The sequence below is a fragment of the Trichoderma aggressivum genome (genome assembly GCF_033847375.1).
Source record: "Trichoderma aggressivum f. europaeum strain CBS 100526 chromosome Unknown scaffold_039, whole genome shotgun sequence".
Taxonomy (NCBI): Eukaryota; Fungi; Ascomycota; class Sordariomycetes; order Hypocreales; family Hypocreaceae; genus Trichoderma; species Trichoderma aggressivum.
In genome coordinates, this window is record NW_026946405.1 from 80,076 (window position 1) to 101,261 (window position 21,186).

Consider the following 21,186-nt stretch of genomic DNA (forward strand, 5'->3'; position numbering starts at 1 on the left):
CGCTAGATCCTTAGACTGGGACTGCACCATTCATTGATGCTCATGCTCATGCTCTGCTGTACGGAGTACGAGCACCTACTCAACTCAACTCAACTCAACCTGATTGCCATCGGTGCCATCCACATCCACATCCACAGAGCATCCACATCCACCACCATCCCGCGGCCGCAACCAGCGACGCCTCAGGCAACAGACCAAGAGGCACCAGGTTCGTTTCCACTCGTTCGACTCGACTCGACTCGACTCGACGCTGTCGGCTAGCGGCAAAGTACCCAGAGCGTGCGCGCCAGGTCACTGCCGGTGCTAGCAGCCACTACTTCCAGCGCGCCATAGCACCACTTCAGCACCACTCCAGTACCTGGTCTTCGCCGCACTGGTACTCGCCCGCAGCGCCGGCTGTACCTGGAACGCACAACAGCTAGAGCATAAGTTGAGGCGCCATTCTATCGTCTCACGCAGCCACCACCTTGCCTTGCCTCTATTGGTCATCAATCCATTCCCCAAGTTCGCAGCTCTTTGCCTTTTGCTACCCCGAAAAGCCCAAAGTTACAAGCACAAGCTTTCTGGCCGCCCTTGCAACCTTACCTTTAGTTGCCCCCTTGTCCTTCCTGACCTTCCGCCTCCGCCTCCCTTGCTGACCTCAAACATCCCCACCATCTTTTCCCCTCCCCCTCGGCCCTACTTCAGCCTTCTTGCCCATTGCCTTGGCTCAGCAACTGCAACTCCAGCTCCAACCACCAGCTTCGTGGAATCTGCTTTCGATCCGCCGCCCGCCTTTTCCAGACTGCAGTCGCCCGCCAAGCTGCCAATCTCGTCTTGCCTCGTTCGGCTTCATCTTCATTTTCATTTTTGGAGAGCCTGCCCGACTCTAGTCTGTCTGCATCGCAGCCTTGCTTTGGCAAGACCAAGACCAAGACCCGATCCCCCAGTACGAGTACGTACAGGCAGTGACAAGCGCCACCTTGTTTTACCCTGCCTCTCTTGCGTAATCGGTTCTGCGTTGCATCACTCCTCTCGCAAACCTCCTCCCCTTCCGACTTGCACGACGCTGCCGAGTTGACGGCCTGCAAGCCTGCCGATACCACTCGCCATCATCACCGCCTGGTCGCCTCGCTGCGCCCATCATGGCGGCTGCGTTTCGCCCTGTCAACACCCCACTAGCAGCGGAAATTTCCAGGCAGGACATCATGTCACCGAAAAACTCGTCCCCTCGCCCCAGCACGGCGCCGCAGTCTCAGCTACAGCCCGCACACTCGCCCGACGATGGCAAGACGCCGACCCGAGCGTCCTTTAACAGCATCAACATGGCCAGCCAGAGACCCTTGCCGCCGAGTCCGTTTCCCCAGGTGACGCCCGTAGCTGAGTCTCCCGAGGACGCACTCCACCACGATGGCTCACAGCACTCCAACAAGTCGCCCAACCGAAACTCGCTGGACGTAGACATGGACGACTCGGACGGAGACTTGGCCGATGATGGTGCCGGCTCCGATGCCGAGAGCGTGAATGCCGATGGAACAAGATCGAATAAGAAGAAGAAGTCCCAGCGCTTCTACTGCACCGACTATCCACCGTGCAACCTGAGCTTCACGAGGAGCGAGCACTTGGCTAGACATATCCGGTAGGTCAATGAGCGCCCCGACCCTGTCTCTTGTCTTTCTTCCAATCTGCATTTTCAAACATGGCTAACGATGGGCTAGAAAACACACCGGAGAGCGACCTTTCCAGTGCCACTGCTCTAGGCGATTCTCGAGGTTGGATAACCTAAGGCAGCATGCCCAAACCGTCCATGTCAATGAAGATATCCCCATCGACTCTCTTGCGGCTACTGGTTCGAGATTTCAGCGGCAAATCAGGACCGATAGGGTTCGTCAAGCTGGTAACAGGGCGAGGGCGTCTACCGGTGGCAGCGCCGGCGGCCCCGTTCGAGGACATTCAAAGTCTCTCTCGACCTCTAGCATATCCAGCATCTCGTCTGTGGCATCGGCCTACAGCCCCCAGAATGATCCTCGCCGACGGCCTCCTCCTCTCGTCATGGCAGCTGATCCCCGCTCCAGGCTGTCTCTGGAATCCTACCGTAGCAGCACCGACAGCACCTTTTCCTACCGACCCCAGTCTCCCGGAGATTTCAGTACGCCGACATCTGCCACGTTTTCGACGGCTCAAAGCAGTCCCCGATGGGGACCTAGCGTGGCGTCCCCGGCGTCCCACTCACACTCGCGATCTCAAAGCATGTACGTCGTGGGTTCTCGACCTCCCGGTCGTCGGTTGAGCGTTCCCTCAGGAGCCAACCCCTTCCAGTACAGCCAGGTTCAACCTCCAGGCCGCTCAACCGTTGGACCCCCGCTCATGAACAGCTCTCACTCTGCTGCCTTTCAACCTCCGAACGCGAACCTGGTTTCTTCGCCAACCGTTTCGCCTTCTGTATTTTCTGGTAGAAGAGAGTCTATTGCCAGCACTGGCGAGGAAGCATGGCGGCGGCGAACCTGGCATCCTGACAGCCGTAGCTTCGGCAGCACTGCACAGCTAAACGCGGCTCTCAGCCAATCCGTGCGGCCGAATCCCCCGCCGCCTATCGCGAATCCCACAGGCCCGCAGTCCAACCTTCGCCTTCCTGGTATCGAGTCTTTTGATCCTCTTCCTCGTTCAGCCTCACCCCCGAGGCGTAACGCATCTCCCATGAGCGTCGACCACGAACCTGCTCTGCGACCTCCGGTCATGGAAGCCATACAAGCTGATGAGAGGCGAAATCTCAACATGTATGATGTCAGCTTGCAGCGCGGTTTGGGCCGTCTTGACATAGGACACAAGACTCCTCCTCGCGACAGCGCCGGGATGTGGGCATCTGAAGTCCACAAGGCGGTCCAAAGCAAGGTCGATCAGGCACGCCTGAATCAGCCAACGGTCCGATTTGAGGAGCAGCCAAGGCCAAGCCACCAGATCCAGCCTTCAGCCCCCCAGGGTCGATCGTTTCACCAGCACACCATGTCTGCTCCTACCCTTGCTAGAGAAGCAAGGGGCCACGGGTGGCATCAATCTCCTCAAGATATGCGAGACCCCCGTGTAGATCGAATGGTGCATCCCAACTTCACTGGTTTCGCTGGTTTTCCAGCACGAGAGCCTCAGGAGCACCCACAGCAGCAGCATTACCACCAGCAACAGCCGCTTCAACAGCAACAAATGCAGCAGCAACAGCAACAGCAACGCCAACAGCAGGAGCGTTCGAACAACCCTGAATCGTTGAGACGACTTGAAGCTTTGGTGGCCGTTGCTACCAGTGAAGGCTCTAATACCGCCGCCGCCTACTAAACTGGCTGATTGATTGATTTTCCCTCTTTTGATGTGAGCCAGTGCTTCTGCTGGCCCCAGTATCATGATACCAAGTACCAGTACTGCCTTTGACAAATCTCTCTTCCGCCCCGAAACAAGTCATTTCAGCGATGATTCTGGCCTTTGTATGCAACGTTTACGTTAATCTTGCTATTTGATGATATCCTTGCTTTTCTGAGCAGCCTTTGAGAACATGCTTTGATGCCGGCCTTCAATCGCTATTTTCGCATATCGGCTATGTACTTTTTGCGTCTTACTCGAAATATCGAGGTGGGGAGTTTTGTTTTTCTCTCTCATCGCCACTTTTCATAACTGAACGAACCACCCATGATGGAACCTGGGTTGCAGCACACAGTATGCGAACTACTTCTTTTTGCATTCTCGGTCTTTCGCCAACACCGTCGCTCTCTCATGCTTGTCTGATAAAGTTCGCTTTTCTTTCTTTTTAGGTGGGGCGTTTATTTTGCGAAACAGTTGTGTTTGTGACATTGTTTGATATCCTTGTATGTACTCTTTGTTCAGGGGGGCTACCTGTCGATGAGGAGGTGTTTTTTGACGTTTGTACCAAATGGACTGGATATGGCGGGCATCCTTGCGCAGCCGGCGCCAATTGAGTTTCACATACGAAGTGACTGAAGGACGAAAGTCTTTGCGGTGCTGGGCTACGGCCACATTATTACCAGGAGATCTGGTTCTAATGAATTGATACCCTTTGAGCTTTGACCGCGTTCGGAGCGTGTCACATCCTGTTCTTTTGCGTTTACTATCAGGGTTTTCGTTTAGTCTTTTTGTTCTTGATTTGATAACTGCCCGGTGTCTTTGGGGACAGCCATGGACTTTTTATTTAGAGCCAATGCATGCTAGGTGTACTGGAGATTCAATGGGAAATTTGACAAAATCACAAATGGCTTGGAAGGTATTCTGACTGGGTGCAATCTAAGGAGTGAGTGATGAGGATTAACCAATAGCCCCAAGTTGGTTGCCTTGGCTAGCAGAGCCCAGCATCTCATGTACGTTCATTTGAAATCGGGAACTATTGACACAGTCAGGCACCTGCTCTGTTTCTATAGTACCTAGGCTAGGTATATCTACGAGCATACGTAGGTAGATATATATATTTCAAAGCCCTGAGAAGTATATCTTGTAGTAGTGATATATCAGATGCACATTTCCCCTTTAGTTACTGGCATAAGTAGAAATGAAAGTTCCGCCTCCTGATCAAAAGAGTCAACTGGATGTATATTTATACACAAGTGTCACTCCCCTATATCTCGCTACTGCTAATAAGATCTTTTTTTGTTATGAACAAGTTCTCTCTCACTACACCCTTTGCCTATTTCTCAGCAGATGAGCCATAGAGATTCTTGATGGTAACATCAAACTCCTCGGGCCGCCGCCCTAATATCTGCTCCAGGGACGACGACACATGTGCGGTTTCTCCCGCACGAATGGCATCCCACGCAGTTGCCCAGGTCCGAGAGAGAGAGTTGCACCCAAACTTTGTGGCGACCTGCGGCTGGGCGGAATATTCATCCACAGTAACTTGGCGGATGGTCAATTCTCTACCCGCCACGGTGGAGAGCAACTTGACGGTATCGGCGAGAGACCATTCCCGAGGTCCGGTCAAGGCCACGAGCTTGTTCTTCCGTTGAAAGTTGGCTGGGTCTTGGTACTGCTGGGCAATCAGGTTTGCTGAGGCTTCGCCCAGCTCGTCACGCTTGGCCCAGCTTATGCCAGGGCCGGCACCGTCGTGGGGGATGAGAATCTCGGTGGTGGATTCGTCTTTCAAGTCCAAGAAGGCGGTGTAAATGGGGAACGATTCGTGATAGAGGCCCTCCCTGATGGCTGTCCACGAGAAGCCGGGATCCTGGTCGGCGAGTTTACGCAGATGGGCCTCGGTGTCGAGGTGGGCGCCCATGACCTCTGCCAGCGTGGTGCTCTTATCAGGCAGGGCAAAGGCGAGGGACGAGTAAAAGACGTGCTTTACGCCGGCTCTGTGGGCGGCATCGAGGGCTGGAATGTGCAGTCCTGTGCGGTACTCGCGGACGTGGCTGGGGTAGGAGATGAGGAAGAGGGTGGTGATGCCTTGGAAAGCGGCTTCGAGGTCAGAGGGCGATGCTTCGTATGAGGATTGGCGGAGATGGACGCCTTGCTCCTTGTAGATTTGGGGAGTCTTTTCTGGGAAGCGGCTGATGAGGACGACGTTGGAGGCGGGTATGGCTTTGAGGAGGTGGGTGTAAGTGCTGGTGCCGAGACCACCAGAGGCGGGGAAGACGCCAATGGTCGACATGGTGATGATTTGGCAGGTTGTATGTGCTTGGTATAAAACCAATTTCTTTGCGAAGTGATGAAAATAAGTGGTAAATGGTATATAATAAGTAGTGTTGTGGTGTTTAGGTATATTGAGATGCAATTCTATCTGTCTAGGTACTAAATGAATCTCGCAAGGCTACGGGAATGGCTCGGAGATTCTGTCCAGATATTTAGTAATAATGTCGCCGGCATTGGCTACAAAGGTACAATGACGTATGCATCAATCCGGAATAAGAGCAAATGTTGAAGCTGCAAGTAACAAGACGACACTCGATAATGAAGCTCTCAAAAGACCGAGAAAAGTGACCAACATCCCACGTTTACTTTGGCGTTGGTTTAGGCAGTTCTCCCTCTTATTTTTAGAACCTGTTCGGTTTTGTTTCAGTGGCGCAGATGCTGTCCGGAGCTCGCGGGCTTGGGAACGTTCGTGTTGAGCCCCAGCCGAGGATTAGGCGCGGAAGGGGTTGCTTCTTGTCTATCGTCGTACCAACTACCTCGAACCTTTTGCTCCCTGTTCATGATCCGGCTATTTTTGATGCACCAAGTGAATTGCGCAAGGAGGTTTTCTTTAGAGCCCTCCATACACTAGAGGTTGACTCCCGGGGCATTCATCAGCCTTTTTGCCAAATGCCCAGCGGGTCAGACAGCCAAGGCCAAGCGAGACACTCGATATGGATGGCGCCAATGCGGTGATGGCGAGAGGTAAGGGGAAGCTCCTATTCTGGCTGCAGAATTGGGAGAAGCGAAAGAGCTAATGTGACAATGTTTTCTCTCGGTTAGACGCCTGGGCGTCAATTCCATCGAGCCTGCTCCAGGCCGAACTCCAGCGACGACGAGACCAGGGCGAGAGACCGCAGTGCGGCGGGCACAACTCGGGATGGTATGACACGGCTGCGCACATCTTTGCGCTGCTCTTGATTCTCGTCCTGAGCACACTCGGTAAGGAAGATGACAGATTAAGGGGGTTTAAAGAGGCTAATTTCAGGGCTTTGCGCCATAGGTTGCGGCTTTCCGCTGCTATCCCGGAGAGCGACAACGGGGCATCGACAAAAGACAATCATATTCTACTCCCAGCATATCGGCACGGGCGTGCTTCTCGCCACGGCATTTGTGCACCTGCTGCCGACCGCCTTCTCATCCCTGACCGACCCATGCCTGCCATACTTCTTCAGCCAGGGATACACTCCTTTCCCAGGGCTCATTGCCATGGTCTCCGCCATTGTCGTTGTGGGAGTTGAATCGTTTCTGACCGCCCGGGGCGCGGGCCACTCGCATTCGCATGCGCACGACTTCTGGGACGAAAACGATGAGGCTGAAGGCGATGCGCAAGAGTTGCACATGGCAGGCGAGGGCTTGTCTGGCAGGCGCTCGCATGTGACGGGACGACGACCGGCGGACATCTCCCTCGACCACTTGGAGGCGGCAGAGGGGCTCATTGCAGGCGCCTCACCCTTGCCCCAGTCGAGCCCAGCGTTGCAGCGGCGAAGATCTGCAGACGACGACGACGACCGAGAATCGGACCTGGACCTGGACCTGTCGGAACTCGATCCTGCCCCTGCCGGTGGGAGTGCTCAGAGCGGTGCTTATTCTTCGCTTGCCAAGCCCAACACACGACGTGGCGGCGAGACTTCAGACGGGAACCAGATACAATCCCCTGAAGAGCAGAAGCGTCGGATGCTGCAGTGTCTGTTGCTGGAGGCCGGCATCTTGTTCCACAGTGTGTTCATAGGAATGGCCATCTCTGTGGCTACCGGCCCGGCATTTGTCGTCTTCTTAGTCGCCATCAGCTTCCACCAGTCGTTTGAGGGCATGGCCCTGGGGAGCCGCATCGCGGCTATACAGTTCCCCAAGGGATCCATCCGCCCCTGGCTCATGGTCCTCGCCTACGGAACCACGACGCCCATCGGCCAGGCAATCGGCCTCGTCCTGCAGAGGAAATGGGACCCGAGCAGCGCCACGGGCCTTGTGGTCGTGGGCATCACAAACGCCATCTCGTCGGGCCTGTTGCTCTACGCGGGCCTCGTGCAGCTGCTGGCCGAGGACTTCTTGACGGAGAAGAGCTACCGCATTCTAAGGGGCAAGAAGCGTGCCCAGGCCTACTTTTCCGTCGTGGCTGGCGCGGCGCTCATGGCAGCCGTTGGAGCGTTTGCTTAGTCCTAGCTATCTACTAAGCGTCTTTGTGTCATTTATGTGTGTATATGTTTGCCCAAAAAGAGGATTCGCATCTCGCGTTGATATAGTCTGCATTCTTTCCTTCTTTCTTTCTTCCCCCTTGATTGAAGTCATTTAGTTTATGAGCTACCGTTTGGCGTTGGTAGGTTAGGGACCAGCTATATAGAGACATGGAACTTTTGTTTTTAGCATGTAGCATCTACACTTTAGATAGGGGGCTTTGTCGGAGTTTTGCGAGCAAAATATATGGCGTGTGTCTTTGCAGTTGTTCATTCGCCTTGAGTCTGGTCATGTCTGATTAGGTTGCTTCCACGTAGATTTCGTAGTGATTTACAATTATTGATCAAGTCTCTGTTTCAATCTTCGATGAACTGGGTACGTGGTCGATAAGATCAAAAGCCAATATGTTGTTCCTAGTCACAAGGCTGGGGCGTGTGATTCAGCAAACAGGTACCTTAATGGAAACGGCCCGAGAAACAAGGTTCAATAATGACTCCTCGAGATGCTCTATTGTATGGGGAGCAGCAAGTACTAAATACCCAGTTATTCAAGTATCGGCTACTATTACCATTCTTTGCTACAGCTATATTTGTCTAGTATTTGCTACCTGTATAGCTACATCTCTCCAGTATCTGCTACTATAGTTACGTTTTCCCAGTATCTGCGACTATGATTACATTTCTCAAGTATTCGCTGTTATAAATACGTTTCTCTAGTATTTGCTATTGTGTACGGCACGTAGATACTGGATAGCAGAATATTTAGGGGTACTGAATGGGCATTCCCATTGTACAATAGATGTAGATATTTCGTGGAGAATTGAACGGCAAAAACGGAGCCAATCCATATTTTTGCCTTTTATCACGGGAGGTATGATGGCCATGTAGAGATGAAGCTTAACAATTGCCTGTGGCATGAACAAAACACACACAAAGACATTGTAGTATGCCCTTCACCCCCTTCTTTCATCTGTATAGCATCATCGTTCACACACGTTCAAAGCTTCGACACTCGGATGAACAAGCCAATAGATATGGGTATAAATGGGAGAACCCTTCGTGATTTAGAGCATGGCCATTTGGAAACCTTCTCTGATAAACTGCCATCCACAGGTAAACCTTAAGAGAAAGTGGCATATATAGAGCACCAACCTAACCAGTGGCTTTTTCTTTCCTCAGGGAGAGAGAGAGATTTATATTTTAAGATACCAGTTGACCTGCAAAGTCGATTCTTCATTCGGCTCCGAAATGGGTTCATGTTTTTCTGCCCCTGAGCCTTCGCCGCGACGGCGACGGCGACATACACGATCGTACGTATCATCTCAAAGGAATAATAACCGTTAACAGCTACTCTATCTTGAATACGAATACTAATGCTAAGCATTTCTAGTCGTGCCAGGTGTGTCCCGGCTCAGTATGAATTCTACTATTCCACTCGAGGTGACGAAACGGTCTTGGTTCGGGAACCAATCGAGCAACCTCCCAGGTGCAAACCTCGATGCCCCCAACATTGCGATACCACCACAGTCTCTGTTTCGATGAATGTGAGTCCTCCAACTGAACCTCGAGATAGGCATCGCGAGGACGCAGAGCATAAGAGAAGAAGTCACAAGACGAAAAAGAAGAGGTCGAGCCACCACAAAAAGAAGAAGAGAGGACACCATCGAAGCAGCAGACGGAGCAGCCGTCAGTGTAAGCAATCATCTATCCTCCACCGAAGCGAGAGAATGAAAGACAGCTAACGATATCTTGACCCAAAGATACTGAAACTGAGGCCGACAGTGCTTGGACTGCAGACGACGACAACCACTACCAGGTTGCCCTTTGGATCGGCGAGTCCTCGCGAGCACCCGGCGGCACAAACTCTCCGCAAGAAGGCGGTTCCGGTGCCCGCGAGGCTGCGGAGGATGGAGATGTTTCTTCTCCTGGTGAAGAAGACGGCGGCGAGACTCCGACTCCAGAAGGCTCCAAGAAGCCGAAAAAGAATTAGATCCTATTTCGAATCTGTCATCAGCTGGTTCAAGGGCCAGAATGAGATTTAATAAATGGCTTTTGTAGCCAACAATGCATTTCGCCAATAGCGAAAGCTTGGCCCCTTTATTCACTCCAACATCTGGAACAATATCAGCAATACCATTGACATCTGCTGTGCTTTTGTGCGAGTGTACCCTGAATCACATCAGATGAAAAGACCCAGTCGGTGAAAGGAGCAAAAGATGCGGGTTTGGCACAAATAGATGCCGATTTCTGTCAAGGGAGCGTCACCAGGCCATGACAGCTGCCAGCGCTGGAGTGGTACAAGTGGCCGTTGTTTGTCCTGCCTGCTTGCTTGCTCACCTGCCAAACCACCAGTTTTTCTTCTTCCTTTTTTCTTTTCGTTTTCCTTTTCCTTTGCAGAGAGAGATGACAGAAATTTCTCCATCCCAACGTTTTGCAAAGACCTTTCTCCTACTTCAAGAGTCTCGCACTAAGAGATCCGAGAGTCGTTCATCGCCTAGCCCCCCTTATCTCCAAAATGGGCTGCTGCTTTTCCAGCCAGGCATCGAGTGCCGCGTCTCACGGTGAGAACCAACGGCCTGCTACTCCTCCACAACAGTAAGCTTAACTGATGGCATTTGTCTCACTCCCTTTTCGGCATTCTTTGCGAATGCTAACCGTGGCAGAATCTCACATCAAGGAGATGATGGCGTCTTGCCAGAGGCTGTCGTTGCGACAACACCAATCGCTGCCCCCGTCGCGATATCAGGAGTTGAGCAAGGAGCGGCCATTATCGATGCCATCACTCCAAACGAGGCAGGCCCGAGTTCATCAGAGTCTCGGCGTTCAGAGTCGTCGGTTTCACGGCACATCATTCTCGAGCCAACGGTCTACGTCCCTCCATCTCGGACGAATGAGGCTGCAGAGCTTGACGTGACACCCGTTCAATCTGCTGGATCCGGCGATAATCACGTCAAGAATACATCTTCGTCAAGTTCCAGTTCGAGCTCGAGTTCGGGGTCCGGCCGCGGCTCAGGTTCCAAGTCGAGCCACGAAGAGCAGTGAACTATAACTATGGAAGGCAAAAGCGGCACTGAATGCGTGTGGTTTCAGAGTATCTACGAGGTTCAGGGCGGTCATGCGTAGAGGTATAAAAGAGGCAGAATCTGCCTCGCAATCAGCCTTTTCTTTGTGCTCAATGGATGGTTGCACGAGGCGTTGGGGACATGTCGGTGTCAGGGTTAAGCCTCTGTCTATGCACAAGGCAGTGAGGTTTGTTATGCAGTCAACGGCTTGGGGTGCTTTGGTAGCAGTTGGTAACGGATAAATTGATCAATTACATTTCAGCCGTTGGATGTTCCCGTTGCTGTAACCATATTTGCACGCACAAAGGGGCTCATGTCAAAGAAATCTTCGGTTGAACAAGTCTTGGGCAGCACAAAGGAACGAGATGAAAAGAAGCGGTGGAGAGATACTGCTGTAACTGCCGTAAACGGGATGGAATGTAAACAGACGGCATCTAGAAAGCAAATAGAAGCTTCAAGTTACCGCATGCAGCCTCGTTTGTTTTATTTATTTATTTATTTACTTATTTATTTATTTACAGAAACTCGTGATGTGCTCCTTCTCGCCAAGCCAACCACTTCTCTTTCACCTGGCCACTTTTCGGGAAACTTGCTCAAACGCTCTCAGACAAACGGATTCGGCCAACAGAAATTTCAGTCTCGCTCCATCCACCTCTCCATGTGCTGTAGAGGCTCAATTCCCACCCGCTACGATGGGCTTCCAGGTGGCAGCTGCCAGGCAGATTCGGCAGCTGGAGGCACACAGCACCTCTGCCCAGTAGCCATCAGCGCTTCTTTACAGTAACTCCAGTGCCCTCTTCGCCCTGGATCCGCGCATCAGGTGCCCCCTATTCTGCTCATGCTGTGCTCCCACGATAAGCGATTGAGGTGATCAATGCGCTGGCCCTATAAATACCATTGACTTCTCCAACAGCATGCGGTGCCTCGTTGTTCCAGCTTCATCCATCGCCTGTTTTGTTGGTTCTGAGGCCAACTTTCAGGTTTCAACGCCCCCTCTCTCGTCTTCATCTTATTCAAGCTACTCATTCTTCTTCTTCCCTTGGGCGATACGCAGCTCATCGAGTCCGAAGCAGTGATGGATATGGACATGGGCATGTCGTCCACCACCACGGCCGCCAGCGCCAATCCCACCAGTACCATGATGCCTAGCAGCATGGATGACGACATGGGAATGGGAATGGGACCGGCAGGCATGTGCAAGATCTCTGTAAGAAACTTCCCATCAAAATCAAATCGCAAATATGCGGCAACGGGAGCTGACTCTAACTCTCCGTCACAGATGCTTTGGAACTGGAACGTCATGAACACCTGCTTCATTTCCAAGAGCTGGCAAATCACGTCCAAGGGCATGTTTGCGGGTTCCTGCATCGGCGTTGTCCTCCTCGTCATCGCCCTGGAGTTTCTCCGTCGCCTGTCCAAGGAATACGACCGCTTCCTGATCAAGCAGCACGTCGCCAAGTTTCGGGACGCTTCAGCTCCCACCGCGGTTGCTGCCACACCCGCAGACACGGCCGTCAAGACGGGCGGCGAGTCGGTCAAGACTCAGGATGTAACTTGTCCCGCCGGTAACGCCATGCCGCCCTTCCGCCCAAACGTGCTTCAGCAGGCCATCCGTGCGTTGCTGCACATGGTTCAGTTTGCCGTTGCATACTTTGTCATGTTGCTAGCAATGTACTACAACGGGTACTTCATCATCTGCATCTTCATCGGTGCCTACCTTGGTGCTTTTGTCTTCCACTGGGAGACTTTGACTGTCAGGTAAGCCAACTTATGAGGGAACAGCAAACTCACGGCTTGTCTTGTATTTGTACTGACCTGTCGGCAGCTCTGAGAATACAAGTGCTACAAACAACGTTACAGTCTGTTGCGGCTAAGGGGTGGATTGCTGCATTCCCACCCGCGGGCTTGGACATCAAGCAATAAGAGGCACATCTAGTGGGCATGCATGGCATGGTATGTTTGTGGAAAATGGTTATGGCATCCGGACATGAGGGAGGGAAACGCCAGTGTGGCAAAATAATATAGACATCATTCCAGCATACACCGTAGGCGTGTAGCTAACAGGATTAGGAGTAATATAGCAATGGAAGCATCAAGGCATGAAATGGTTGCCTTCATTCACGAGACGAAATGTGGTGATGAGAACCTCGTTGAAGATGGAGCGTATTCGGTATGTAATGAATGGTTCCTCTACGGGCAAACTGCATAGTCGGAGGACTGCCTTGGTACCTGGCTCTCTAAACACTCGCTACCGTTGCTATTATCCATCTTGTTCTAGCAGGCGGTATTATCAGCTACTACCAGGCAGTAGCTTTAGTATCTACTAATCTTGACGTTGATTAAATGACTGTCACTTGTAGTGCTATCAACTTCAATCTTACATCTGCTCCATACAATGGCAACAACCTTTTTGCAGTACCCACCCAGCAGGCTGTCACCATTTGCTATTATTTATTACTCATTCTTCTAGTATCTACCAATAATACCAACTATTGAAACTTGTTGGAATACGAGACACTGGTCAGTTTTCCAATTGTTGATGTCTTCAAGCTGCGTCTACCGGGTATCCTATCCCACCACTTGCCCACACTCATCCCACAACTCACCGTGTTCAAGTTGACACTCACCAACACCTTGCACTGTGCGGACCCCCCTTAACAGAAACAAAAAGACAGACAAAATCACCTCAGCCTTACCTTGGCAACTTGGCTTCAGCCTGTCAGACACGCTTATTAATCGGATGCCGACGCGGGCAAACCATCCATCGCAACTCCGGACTTGTTTCTGCGTGATATCTCCGTAGCGCCACCTGGAGCCAGCCCCTGCAGCAAATTAGCACCAGACTACAGCACTCGCCTCATCTGTCTACCTGCCCTTCGCTAGCACCGGCTACCGCAGCTACTGTACGAGTACATGCACTGTAAGCTGGGGAGAGGCAGTACTCGTAGCCAAGGTACTGGCGCTCCAGCCTGCCTGCTCGTATTAACCTTAGGTACCCCCCGTATGTCTGCATTAGTAAACTCCCGTCTTCATCCAACTACCAACCATTGATTGATTGATCCTATCCTGACCAGCATCGACGATATCGATATCGCAACAACCCAAACCGCGGCAGATTCCAATTCTCAATCCCAGGGCGACTAATCGCACGGCCAGAGGGGGCGCAATTGCTCTGAGCGGCAATGTCCTCCATCAAGCATCTGCTGTCGTCCAAGGTGCGGTCGCAGTCCGGCTGCTACACCTGCAGGCTGCGTCGCAAGAAGTGCGATGAGCGTCGCCCCGAGTGCTCGGGATGCGCCGCCCTGGAAATCACATGCTACTTCGGCGACATCAAGCCGGACTGGATGGATGGCGGGCCCAAGCAGAAGGAGATGGCCGAGTTTGTCAAGGCCCAGGTCAAGAAGCAGGCCAGCCAGCGCCGAGACCGCAAGTACCTCGACATGCTGGAGTCGGGCACCCGCAAGGTGAGCCTCAGCGACGACCCCAAGATCGACGTCGAGCGAGGTTATTCCGCGTCGGCGCCGTCGACAAAGGAGTCGCCCAACAGCCACGGCTCCGGCAGCACGGCCGCAACGTCGCCGCCCGAGATCCCATGGCATAGCCAGACCTTCATGGGCAACACCGACGAACAGGCCGAGTTTGACCGGTCCGCCGACATTCACTACGCCTGCATGTATCTGGACTACGTCTTTCCGCATCTGTTTCCTCACTATCGCCCCCACATCCTGGTGGGTGGCCGTGGCTGGGTGCTGGATACGCTGCAGTCTAACAACAAGTCGCTCTACCACATCACCGTGTCCCTGGCGTCGTACTATTTCGCCCTGATCCTCAACAATGGAGAGCCGGAGCATGAGGAATGCATGAATAAGATGAATCAGAACCTGCAGAGTCAAATGGAGCTGGGCCTGCGCGAGCTGCAGAGGGAGGTCAGCTCGCTGCACAGCCGTAAGATGGATCCGCGCGAGGGGCTCGTCGTCATGGAGAGCATCATCCAGCTGCTCATCTTCGAAGTCGCCATGGGCAACCGAGAAAACTGGAAGCTCCATCTCGATGCTGCCATTGCACTCTTCCGCCAGATACTCCCGAGCGCCGATGGTTGGGAGGAAATGCTACACGGCCTCGTCAACCATCGCTGGCCACCGCTAGAAATGGGCATGAAGCGGCCCTGGAGCACCAGCCAAGCCGCCTGCAGATTCTTCACGGCCAACCTGCTCTACATTGATGTCATGTCGAGCGTCTCGCTTGGGTGCCCCCCTCGGCTGTACAATTATCAAAACACAATCATACCCTCGTGTAAGACGACGGAATGGAGCCCCTGCACCATGGGAGAAGGACCTCTCCGCATGGAAGAGTTTCGTGGGCTGCACAACTGGGTTCTCCAGGTCATTGGCGACATAGCGTCGCTCCACGCGTGGAAGAAGGCACAGAGCTTGGCTGGCTCTTTATCCATCAACGAGCTCTTGAATCGCGGCACAATACTCATAGACGCCATCAAGGGGGGGATCATGGCCATCCAAACAACATGCCCGCCGCCCGACACGGTTGCCACCGTCATCTCGGTACCGGTCCTCGGTGAGCAGCCATCATATGCGATGCACAACACCATCTGGCTCAACGCAGCCTTGATCTACCTCAACACAGTCCTCGCCGGCTGGCAACCCTCATGCCCGGAAGTCAGTACTGCCGTGGCCAACACCACCGAAATGCTGTTTAACCTGCCAAGAGGAACCTGCCTGGGAGCACTGGCCTGGCCTCTTTGCGTGGCCGGCTGTCTAGCACCTCCAGAAGACGAAGCCAAATACAAGAGCATAGTAGCCCGGCTCGGTGGGCTGCAGCTGTTTGGCTCGCTCAGAGAAGCCATGAACATCATGGAGCAGGTCTGGGCGCAGCGCCCTCTGGACGAGAGCTGGGACGTTGCCCAGTGCATGAACATTCTGGGGCATGGAGTTGTGTTGCTATGATACCCTTCCCGACAGTTCGGCGGTGCCTTTGTTTTCGACGGCTGCGAGGCCACCAAGGCTTGCTTGCTTTTTTTTTTTAATCACGTTCAACTGCTTGGTTTTACATGTGCCATGTTGTATATTCCATATGTGAGAGAATCTACCATCGATGAACTTAATTTCCAATTACCGAATACATGTATTAAGAAGACTTTCATATGATTTTCCTTTTTTTTCTTTCCCGCCAAGGGGCAATTGCCCAATGCAAAACATGTGCTGATTTTGATCCACACGCTGGGTGTGTGCTGTATAACCACACCACCCCCTTTCCAGACATGAAGTTTTAATTTATTATATGCAGTTGAAACTAGAGAGAAGATCTATCCGGATTTCCCTCCAAACAACGTCTGTCTCTTCTCCATCAAGCCCAAGTCCCACCAGCCCTCCAGGTGCTGGAGGAGCGTCTTGCGCTTCGGTTTGCTCGTCGCCGACATGGGACTCGCGAGAGGCACGTTCAGATGCGACGACGGGGGAGACGGGGGAGATGGAGGCATTGGAGGAACTGGAGGAATTGGCGACCTTTGAGCAATGTAGGCGGCCGGCAGTGGTGGTAGAGGCGGCATCTCCTCCACCGGATGCCTGACTCTACGCTTCGTCTTTTTCGCTGCCGCGGGAGGCGGGGGGAAGTAAGGATGGCGGTCGTTGAACAGCGGGACGGAGACGTTCATGTCGAGGTCCTCGTCGCCGTCATACAGTGACCCTCGGTCCTGGTGCTGTGCCGTCGTCGACATGGCCATTGTCCCAAGGCTCCGGGCCTTGCGCAGGACGTTTGGCGTCGGAGGCACCCCCGAGAAGCCGTCGGCGCGGCAGCCGTACCCTCATTCGAGGTCCATGGGCTTGCGCGGGCGGCCTGCTGCCCCCTTGACGCGCTTCCACAGGCAAATGGCGGCGACGGCGGACATGAAGAATAGGATGGAGGTTGCAATGGACAGGCCCCAGATGGCTTTGATTTCATAGCATGAGGGCTTGCTGGGGTCGACCCATTCGAATGTGTTGGACGAGGCGTGCTTGACGTTGGCGAAGAGCGAGTAGATGAAGTTGCCTGTGTTGCCTTTCTTGGGGAACGCGCTGCAGTTGAGGTAGCTTACGGGCCTGCCGAGGACACAGGCCACGATGATGGAGGCGATGAAGCAGAGAGTGTCTGCTGCGGTGGCGACGAGGAGGGGGAGCATGTGATCCCAGTAGAGGATATAGCTGATGACGATGTATACCGTAGCCAGACAGGCCTATCACGGTTGTGTTAGCCATGGTCAACAAAAAAGAGATGGGGGTCATGAAACTCACAACAACCAGTGTGCCAACCAGGGCAGACGGGGTAGAGAAGTCACTCGAGACCAGCTCCGCAACAAAGTTGCCCGTGAGGCCAATGATGGAGACGAGCGACACTGCCTGCAGGAGCCTCATCATGGTGAACATTGCGCCCAGCGCGCCAAAGGCTGGCGGGGAGCCCATCTTGGAGGGGAGCGTCTTGAGGGAGAGCTTGGGGCGTGTGGTGTTGACGGTCTTGAGGGGGAGATGTTTTGAGTATTGCGGGATGGGAGATGGAGGTTTGGCGAGGGGCGGAATTTTGACGGGTTTCGACCGATGACGGTCGAGGAGAAGGAACGAGAGCTGTTGGATTTACAAATGAGTTCTTTTGAGGCGAGATTTGAAATGAGATGTTTGAGAGGGTAAAGAAATGTCGTAAACTCTTTGATGCAGGACGCGAGTCTGTTCAGTTCATAAAACGCAATGAATGAGAAACAGTGACAAGGAGAGATGGACAATAAGAAAACAAAGGGAAACGAACAAGGAAAAGGAAACACTAAGAAAAAAAGAAAGTGTTGGATGGCCTAATAAGATGAAAGAAAAGAAATTCAATCGAGGACTCAAGCACCTCTTTTATAAACCACATACTCCTGCACCCACACCCATCGCGATCAGATCGAAGAGGCCACGAACAGGCGCGGCCAAGCGACACAAAATAGCCGCGCCGTGTTTCAGGTCCAACAGTCATCCCAAATTCACGCCAAAAAAAAAAACACAAGCAAAACCAAAACTGCGGCAACCCAAAGATAATGTCGACCGTGGCATGTTGTTTTTTTAAGCGCCGGCATGGATCCCCGGCAGCCGGAGGATCGCGCCCCACATACCCGACGATTGGCCCGGAGTGCTCCGCTGCCCTCCCTCCCCTGGTCCAAGACGATCCAAGATGAAAAAAAAAAAAAAGGTGAGGCTCAGCTGTTTCGGACAGAAAAAAAAGAGAGGCGGCTACATAATGGGCCGCATGGTTTCTTTGGTCGGAGATATTTTGGCCAAAAAAAAAAAGGAAGCGGGAAAATAGCCAGCCAACGCACTCTTCGTCGGCAAGATGGCCCGGATTTCCAACCGTGTAAGAAGGTGTGTCGAGGTGAAAGGTGAAACACGAATGGCGAGACTATGCGCCGAGCAAAAACCTGTTTTCTTCTTCTTCTTCTCTCTCTCTCTCTCTCTCTCTCTCGCGTTGTTGTACTGTGTGTGTTCTTTTGCATTCACGACTGAGATTCTCCCGTTTGGCTGCTGCTTCAACTCGGTGTTTCTTCGTGAATTCATCAACATGCGCGCCCGTAACGCCTATCTAAGATCCCAACATGGCAAAATGCTGCATCCTCATCGCTCGCATTTTATGGCCTTGAACTCTATATGTACTTTTTTTTTGATACAGATGTTCCAGCCACTACAGTTATTATTTTAGACCCCTTGCTATCATCCTTGCCCAACGCAACCACACACACACACACACACTCTCTCTCTCTGCCTCTCCACTTCAACAAATCTCCCTATCCAAGTAAATCTCCAGAGGCAGAGCCCCCCTGTGGAGCTGCAGGCGCAGGTGCAGGCGCTCCCCAGATGCCGGCACTGCTCTTCTCCTTGGCCAATTGGCCCAGTGCTGGGCCGGCCGTGGGAGTGCTGGGCTTCTTGATGCCGACACTGGCCTTGCCCCAGAGAGCACCAAAGGCGTCGCCGCCGCCTCCAGCAGCTGCTGCCTTGCCGTTGGACTTGCTGGCGGGCTGCAGACCGGAACTCGGGGTCATGGACGAGACTGAAGCTCCCGTCGGCTGAGCCTGGACAGTGCCAAAGTAGTTTGGTCCTGTGGGCTGGTAGCTGGTGGACTTGGCGGGCTGCATTGGCGCACTGAACGCCGAGGCAGCCGCAGGCGTCGGGTTGGCGCTGCTGGCCGGTGAGATGGAAGCGATGTTGACCATCTGGCTGATGCCGGCCTGCTGAGGAGCCGACAGCGGCTTGGGGGCAGCGAATTGAGTGCTGGAGTAGTTGGGTGAAGTTGGGGAGAGGGGCTGCGAGAAGCCCGCTGCCGTTGGCGATAGAGGCTGGGCCGCTGGTGCTGAGGGTGCTGCTGCCGGCGCCGCCGATTGGAAGTCGTCAAACTCATCATCGTCGTCGTTGGCGGCCGTGTTGGCGCTGGTAAAGTTACCAAAGCCAGAGCTGCTTGGTGCCGCTACAGGAGCAGCCTGGGCAGGCTCATCAAATGAGAAGAGGTCGACCTCGGGCTCCTTCTGCTTGGGAGGCGGCGCTGTTGCTTTCTTGGCCGGAGAGCGCTCTGAAGCCCGTGGGGGGCGAGAGCTGGCAGCGGGCCGCTCGCCCTCGTCAAACTCATCATACTCTTCGAATCTCTCTGACCGGTTCTGGGTATCACGGAAGTCGCTTGCTTGGCCACCGAAGCCGCCGCCATCGCCGTATACGCCGCCGGAATAGCCTCCGTATTCCGTAGAACCGCCGCCGCCGCCGCCGCCGCCGCCGTAGCTGGACTCGTTGCCGAAGCCGCCAAAGCGTCCGCTGCCGCTGCCGCTCGAGAAGCCGCCGCCAAAAGTCATGCCTCCCTCCACGCCGGTATACTTGTTCTTCGATACTCGGGCCTTTTTGCGCTCTGAGCGGATGCGCTCCACGTCGCCCAAGAGCTCGGCGAGTTCCTTGGCTCGGTTTCGAACGTTGATGCCTTGGTCCTTTCCATTCTGGTCAATGAAGTGAAACTGACGCAGCATCTTTAGGAGGGTAATGTGTCCGCGCGCATCGTCGATGACGCGCTCCGACCCATGCTTGATGAGGAACTCGAGCAGCTGTAGACTCTTGTAGATTTGGCGCCACTCCTCGGCGGCCTTTTCCGTGAATCGCCGGTAGATCATGGGCATAATCTCGTTGAGCTGTTGGCTACATTGGGAGTTAGCCTCGTGTCACCTCGTGCCAGGAACAAAAGAGTCAAAGAACAAAACCCCGCGTATCCGAAGGGCCTGCGCGTGCGTACTAGTTGAATGTGCCATTGGCAATCTCCTGCATCAGGGTGGACGATGCTCCCCAGGGCTCGTTGTTTGTTGCCTCTCGCACCTGACGCGCCACATGTCAGCAAACATCCCGAGGCTCATTTGCCACGGCCACGGCCATTGAGATTGGCATCGGCATTGGCATTGGCATTGACAGAGCGCACCTTTGACTCCATCTCCGTGTAGTTCATGACGGCTAGTGTCCGCTCGCGTTAGCATCCATCCGCCTTCCGACGAATTGCTCCTAGGCAGCGAAAGACGGCGTACCATTTTGCGCCTTGCGGAACCCGGCCTTGAGATCATACAAGGTCAGGTTCGACACGGTGTTCTTGAGGTCGTTGAAATCCATTTTTGGGCGAGAATCGATGCGGCGACGATGGCGGAGGAGAAGTTGCAAGTCGGGATTCAAGAGCCAAAACGGGTGACGAGACTCTGGCAATTTCCACGGTGTCGCCGAGCCTGAACAACTGGACACAAGCGCCTTGGGGGGGAGTCTCCACTGGACTGACAGTGGCTAGGACGCAAAGAGAGGCGCTACAGTCACGTGATGTGCAGCGGACATGATGAGGGACGAGTACAGAGTACAGAGTACCGAGTATTCGACTTGTACATTAGGACTGTGGCAAGCAGTGGAAGAAGCGTTGCGAGGTACAGTATATGGATGTGTAGTTGAAGTTGAAGTTGAAGTTTACAGCGTCAAGGTCCCGTAGTAGATACGAAGTACATGGATTAGTTTTTGCAGTATTCGCTTAACATGTACCCTGTCTATCTCGTTTATCTCTATCTGTGCTCGTGTTTGCTTTTTTTTTGTTTTAACCTTTGATCGGTTCGATGACCAGTTCCCCTTCTGACAAATAACTGCCCGCTTCACCGACATTGGCATCTACTCAAGTGGAGGTCAGAAAAAGCGAGACCGCAAAATAAATAAGTGCATACACACAGCAGTATAAGCACTTACTTAATTACTAAGTTTATGTAGTACCTTTATAAGGAAATATCTATTCAGCTAGTACCTGAA

General features: G+C 53.3%; 11 protein-coding genes across 11 annotated transcripts; 7 read left to right on the forward strand and 4 right to left on the reverse strand.

Moving 5' to 3' along the window:
* Window positions 1-36: 36 nt before the first annotated feature.
* On the forward strand, window positions 37-422 carry Triagg1_8178 (uncharacterized protein; the record flags this gene model as incomplete). The annotated part of the gene is made up of 2 exons (XM_062902996.1): window positions 37-208; window positions 262-422. The coding sequence occupies 2 exons, from the start codon at window positions 37-39 to the stop codon at window positions 420-422; spliced, it is 333 nt and encodes a 110-aa protein (XP_062752807.1).
* Window positions 423-1,124: 702 nt separating this feature from the next.
* Triagg1_8179 (transcriptional regulator family: C2H2 zinc finger) lies at window positions 1,125-3,306 on the forward strand (the record flags this gene model as incomplete). The annotated part of the gene is made up of 2 exons (XM_062902997.1): window positions 1,125-1,618; window positions 1,698-3,306. 2 exons carry the CDS (start codon window positions 1,125-1,127, stop codon window positions 3,304-3,306), a joined length of 2,103 nt encoding a protein of 700 aa, XP_062752808.1.
* Window positions 3,307-4,660: 1,354 nt separating this feature from the next.
* Triagg1_8180 (uncharacterized protein) lies at window positions 4,661-5,617 on the reverse strand (the record flags this gene model as incomplete). The annotated part of the gene is made up of 1 exon (XM_062902998.1): window positions 4,661-5,617. The coding sequence occupies one exon, from the start codon at window positions 5,615-5,617 to the stop codon at window positions 4,661-4,663; it is 957 nt and encodes a 318-aa protein (XP_062752809.1).
* A 694-nt stretch (window positions 5,618-6,311) lies between these two features.
* On the forward strand, window positions 6,312-7,794 carry Triagg1_8181 (uncharacterized protein; the record flags this gene model as incomplete). The annotated part of the gene is made up of 3 exons (XM_062902999.1): window positions 6,312-6,342; window positions 6,421-6,579; window positions 6,641-7,794. 3 exons carry the CDS (start codon window positions 6,312-6,314, stop codon window positions 7,792-7,794), a joined length of 1,344 nt encoding a protein of 447 aa, XP_062752810.1.
* Window positions 7,795-9,059: 1,265 nt separating this feature from the next.
* Window positions 9,060-9,801, forward strand: Triagg1_8182 (uncharacterized protein; the record flags this gene model as incomplete). The annotated part of the gene is made up of 4 exons (XM_062903000.1): window positions 9,060-9,121; window positions 9,202-9,210; window positions 9,385-9,503; window positions 9,572-9,801. 4 exons carry the CDS (start codon window positions 9,060-9,062, stop codon window positions 9,799-9,801), a joined length of 420 nt encoding a protein of 139 aa, XP_062752811.1.
* Window positions 9,802-10,326: 525 nt separating this feature from the next.
* Triagg1_8183 (uncharacterized protein) lies at window positions 10,327-10,853 on the forward strand (the record flags this gene model as incomplete). Its single annotated transcript, XM_062903001.1, has 2 exons — window positions 10,327-10,406; window positions 10,475-10,853. 2 exons carry the CDS (start codon window positions 10,327-10,329, stop codon window positions 10,851-10,853), a joined length of 459 nt encoding a protein of 152 aa, XP_062752812.1.
* Window positions 10,854-11,948: 1,095 nt separating this feature from the next.
* On the forward strand, window positions 11,949-12,747 carry Triagg1_8184 (uncharacterized protein; the record flags this gene model as incomplete). Its single annotated transcript, XM_062903002.1, has 3 exons — window positions 11,949-12,080; window positions 12,153-12,631; window positions 12,699-12,747. The coding sequence occupies 3 exons, from the start codon at window positions 11,949-11,951 to the stop codon at window positions 12,745-12,747; spliced, it is 660 nt and encodes a 219-aa protein (XP_062752813.1).
* Window positions 12,748-14,055: 1,308 nt separating this feature from the next.
* On the forward strand, window positions 14,056-15,834 carry Triagg1_8185 (transcriptional regulator family: Fungal Specific TF; the record flags this gene model as incomplete). Its single annotated transcript, XM_062903003.1, has 1 exon — window positions 14,056-15,834. The coding sequence occupies one exon, from the start codon at window positions 14,056-14,058 to the stop codon at window positions 15,832-15,834; it is 1,779 nt and encodes a 592-aa protein (XP_062752814.1).
* Window positions 15,835-16,193: 359 nt separating this feature from the next.
* Triagg1_8186 (uncharacterized protein) lies at window positions 16,194-16,610 on the reverse strand (the record flags this gene model as incomplete). Its single annotated transcript, XM_062903004.1, has 1 exon — window positions 16,194-16,610. The coding sequence occupies one exon, from the start codon at window positions 16,608-16,610 to the stop codon at window positions 16,194-16,196; it is 417 nt and encodes a 138-aa protein (XP_062752815.1).
* An 81-nt stretch (window positions 16,611-16,691) lies between these two features.
* Triagg1_8187 (uncharacterized protein) lies at window positions 16,692-17,787 on the reverse strand (the record flags this gene model as incomplete). The annotated part of the gene is made up of 3 exons (XM_062903005.1): window positions 16,692-17,099; window positions 17,158-17,484; window positions 17,770-17,787. 3 exons carry the CDS (start codon window positions 17,785-17,787, stop codon window positions 16,692-16,694), a joined length of 753 nt encoding a protein of 250 aa, XP_062752816.1.
* An 884-nt stretch (window positions 17,788-18,671) lies between these two features.
* Window positions 18,672-20,517, reverse strand: Triagg1_8188 (uncharacterized protein; the record flags this gene model as incomplete). Its single annotated transcript, XM_062903007.1, has 4 exons — window positions 18,672-20,058; window positions 20,153-20,232; window positions 20,333-20,364; window positions 20,436-20,517. The coding sequence occupies 4 exons, from the start codon at window positions 20,515-20,517 to the stop codon at window positions 18,672-18,674; spliced, it is 1,581 nt and encodes a 526-aa protein (XP_062752817.1).
* Between the last annotated feature and the right edge of the window lie 669 nt (window positions 20,518-21,186).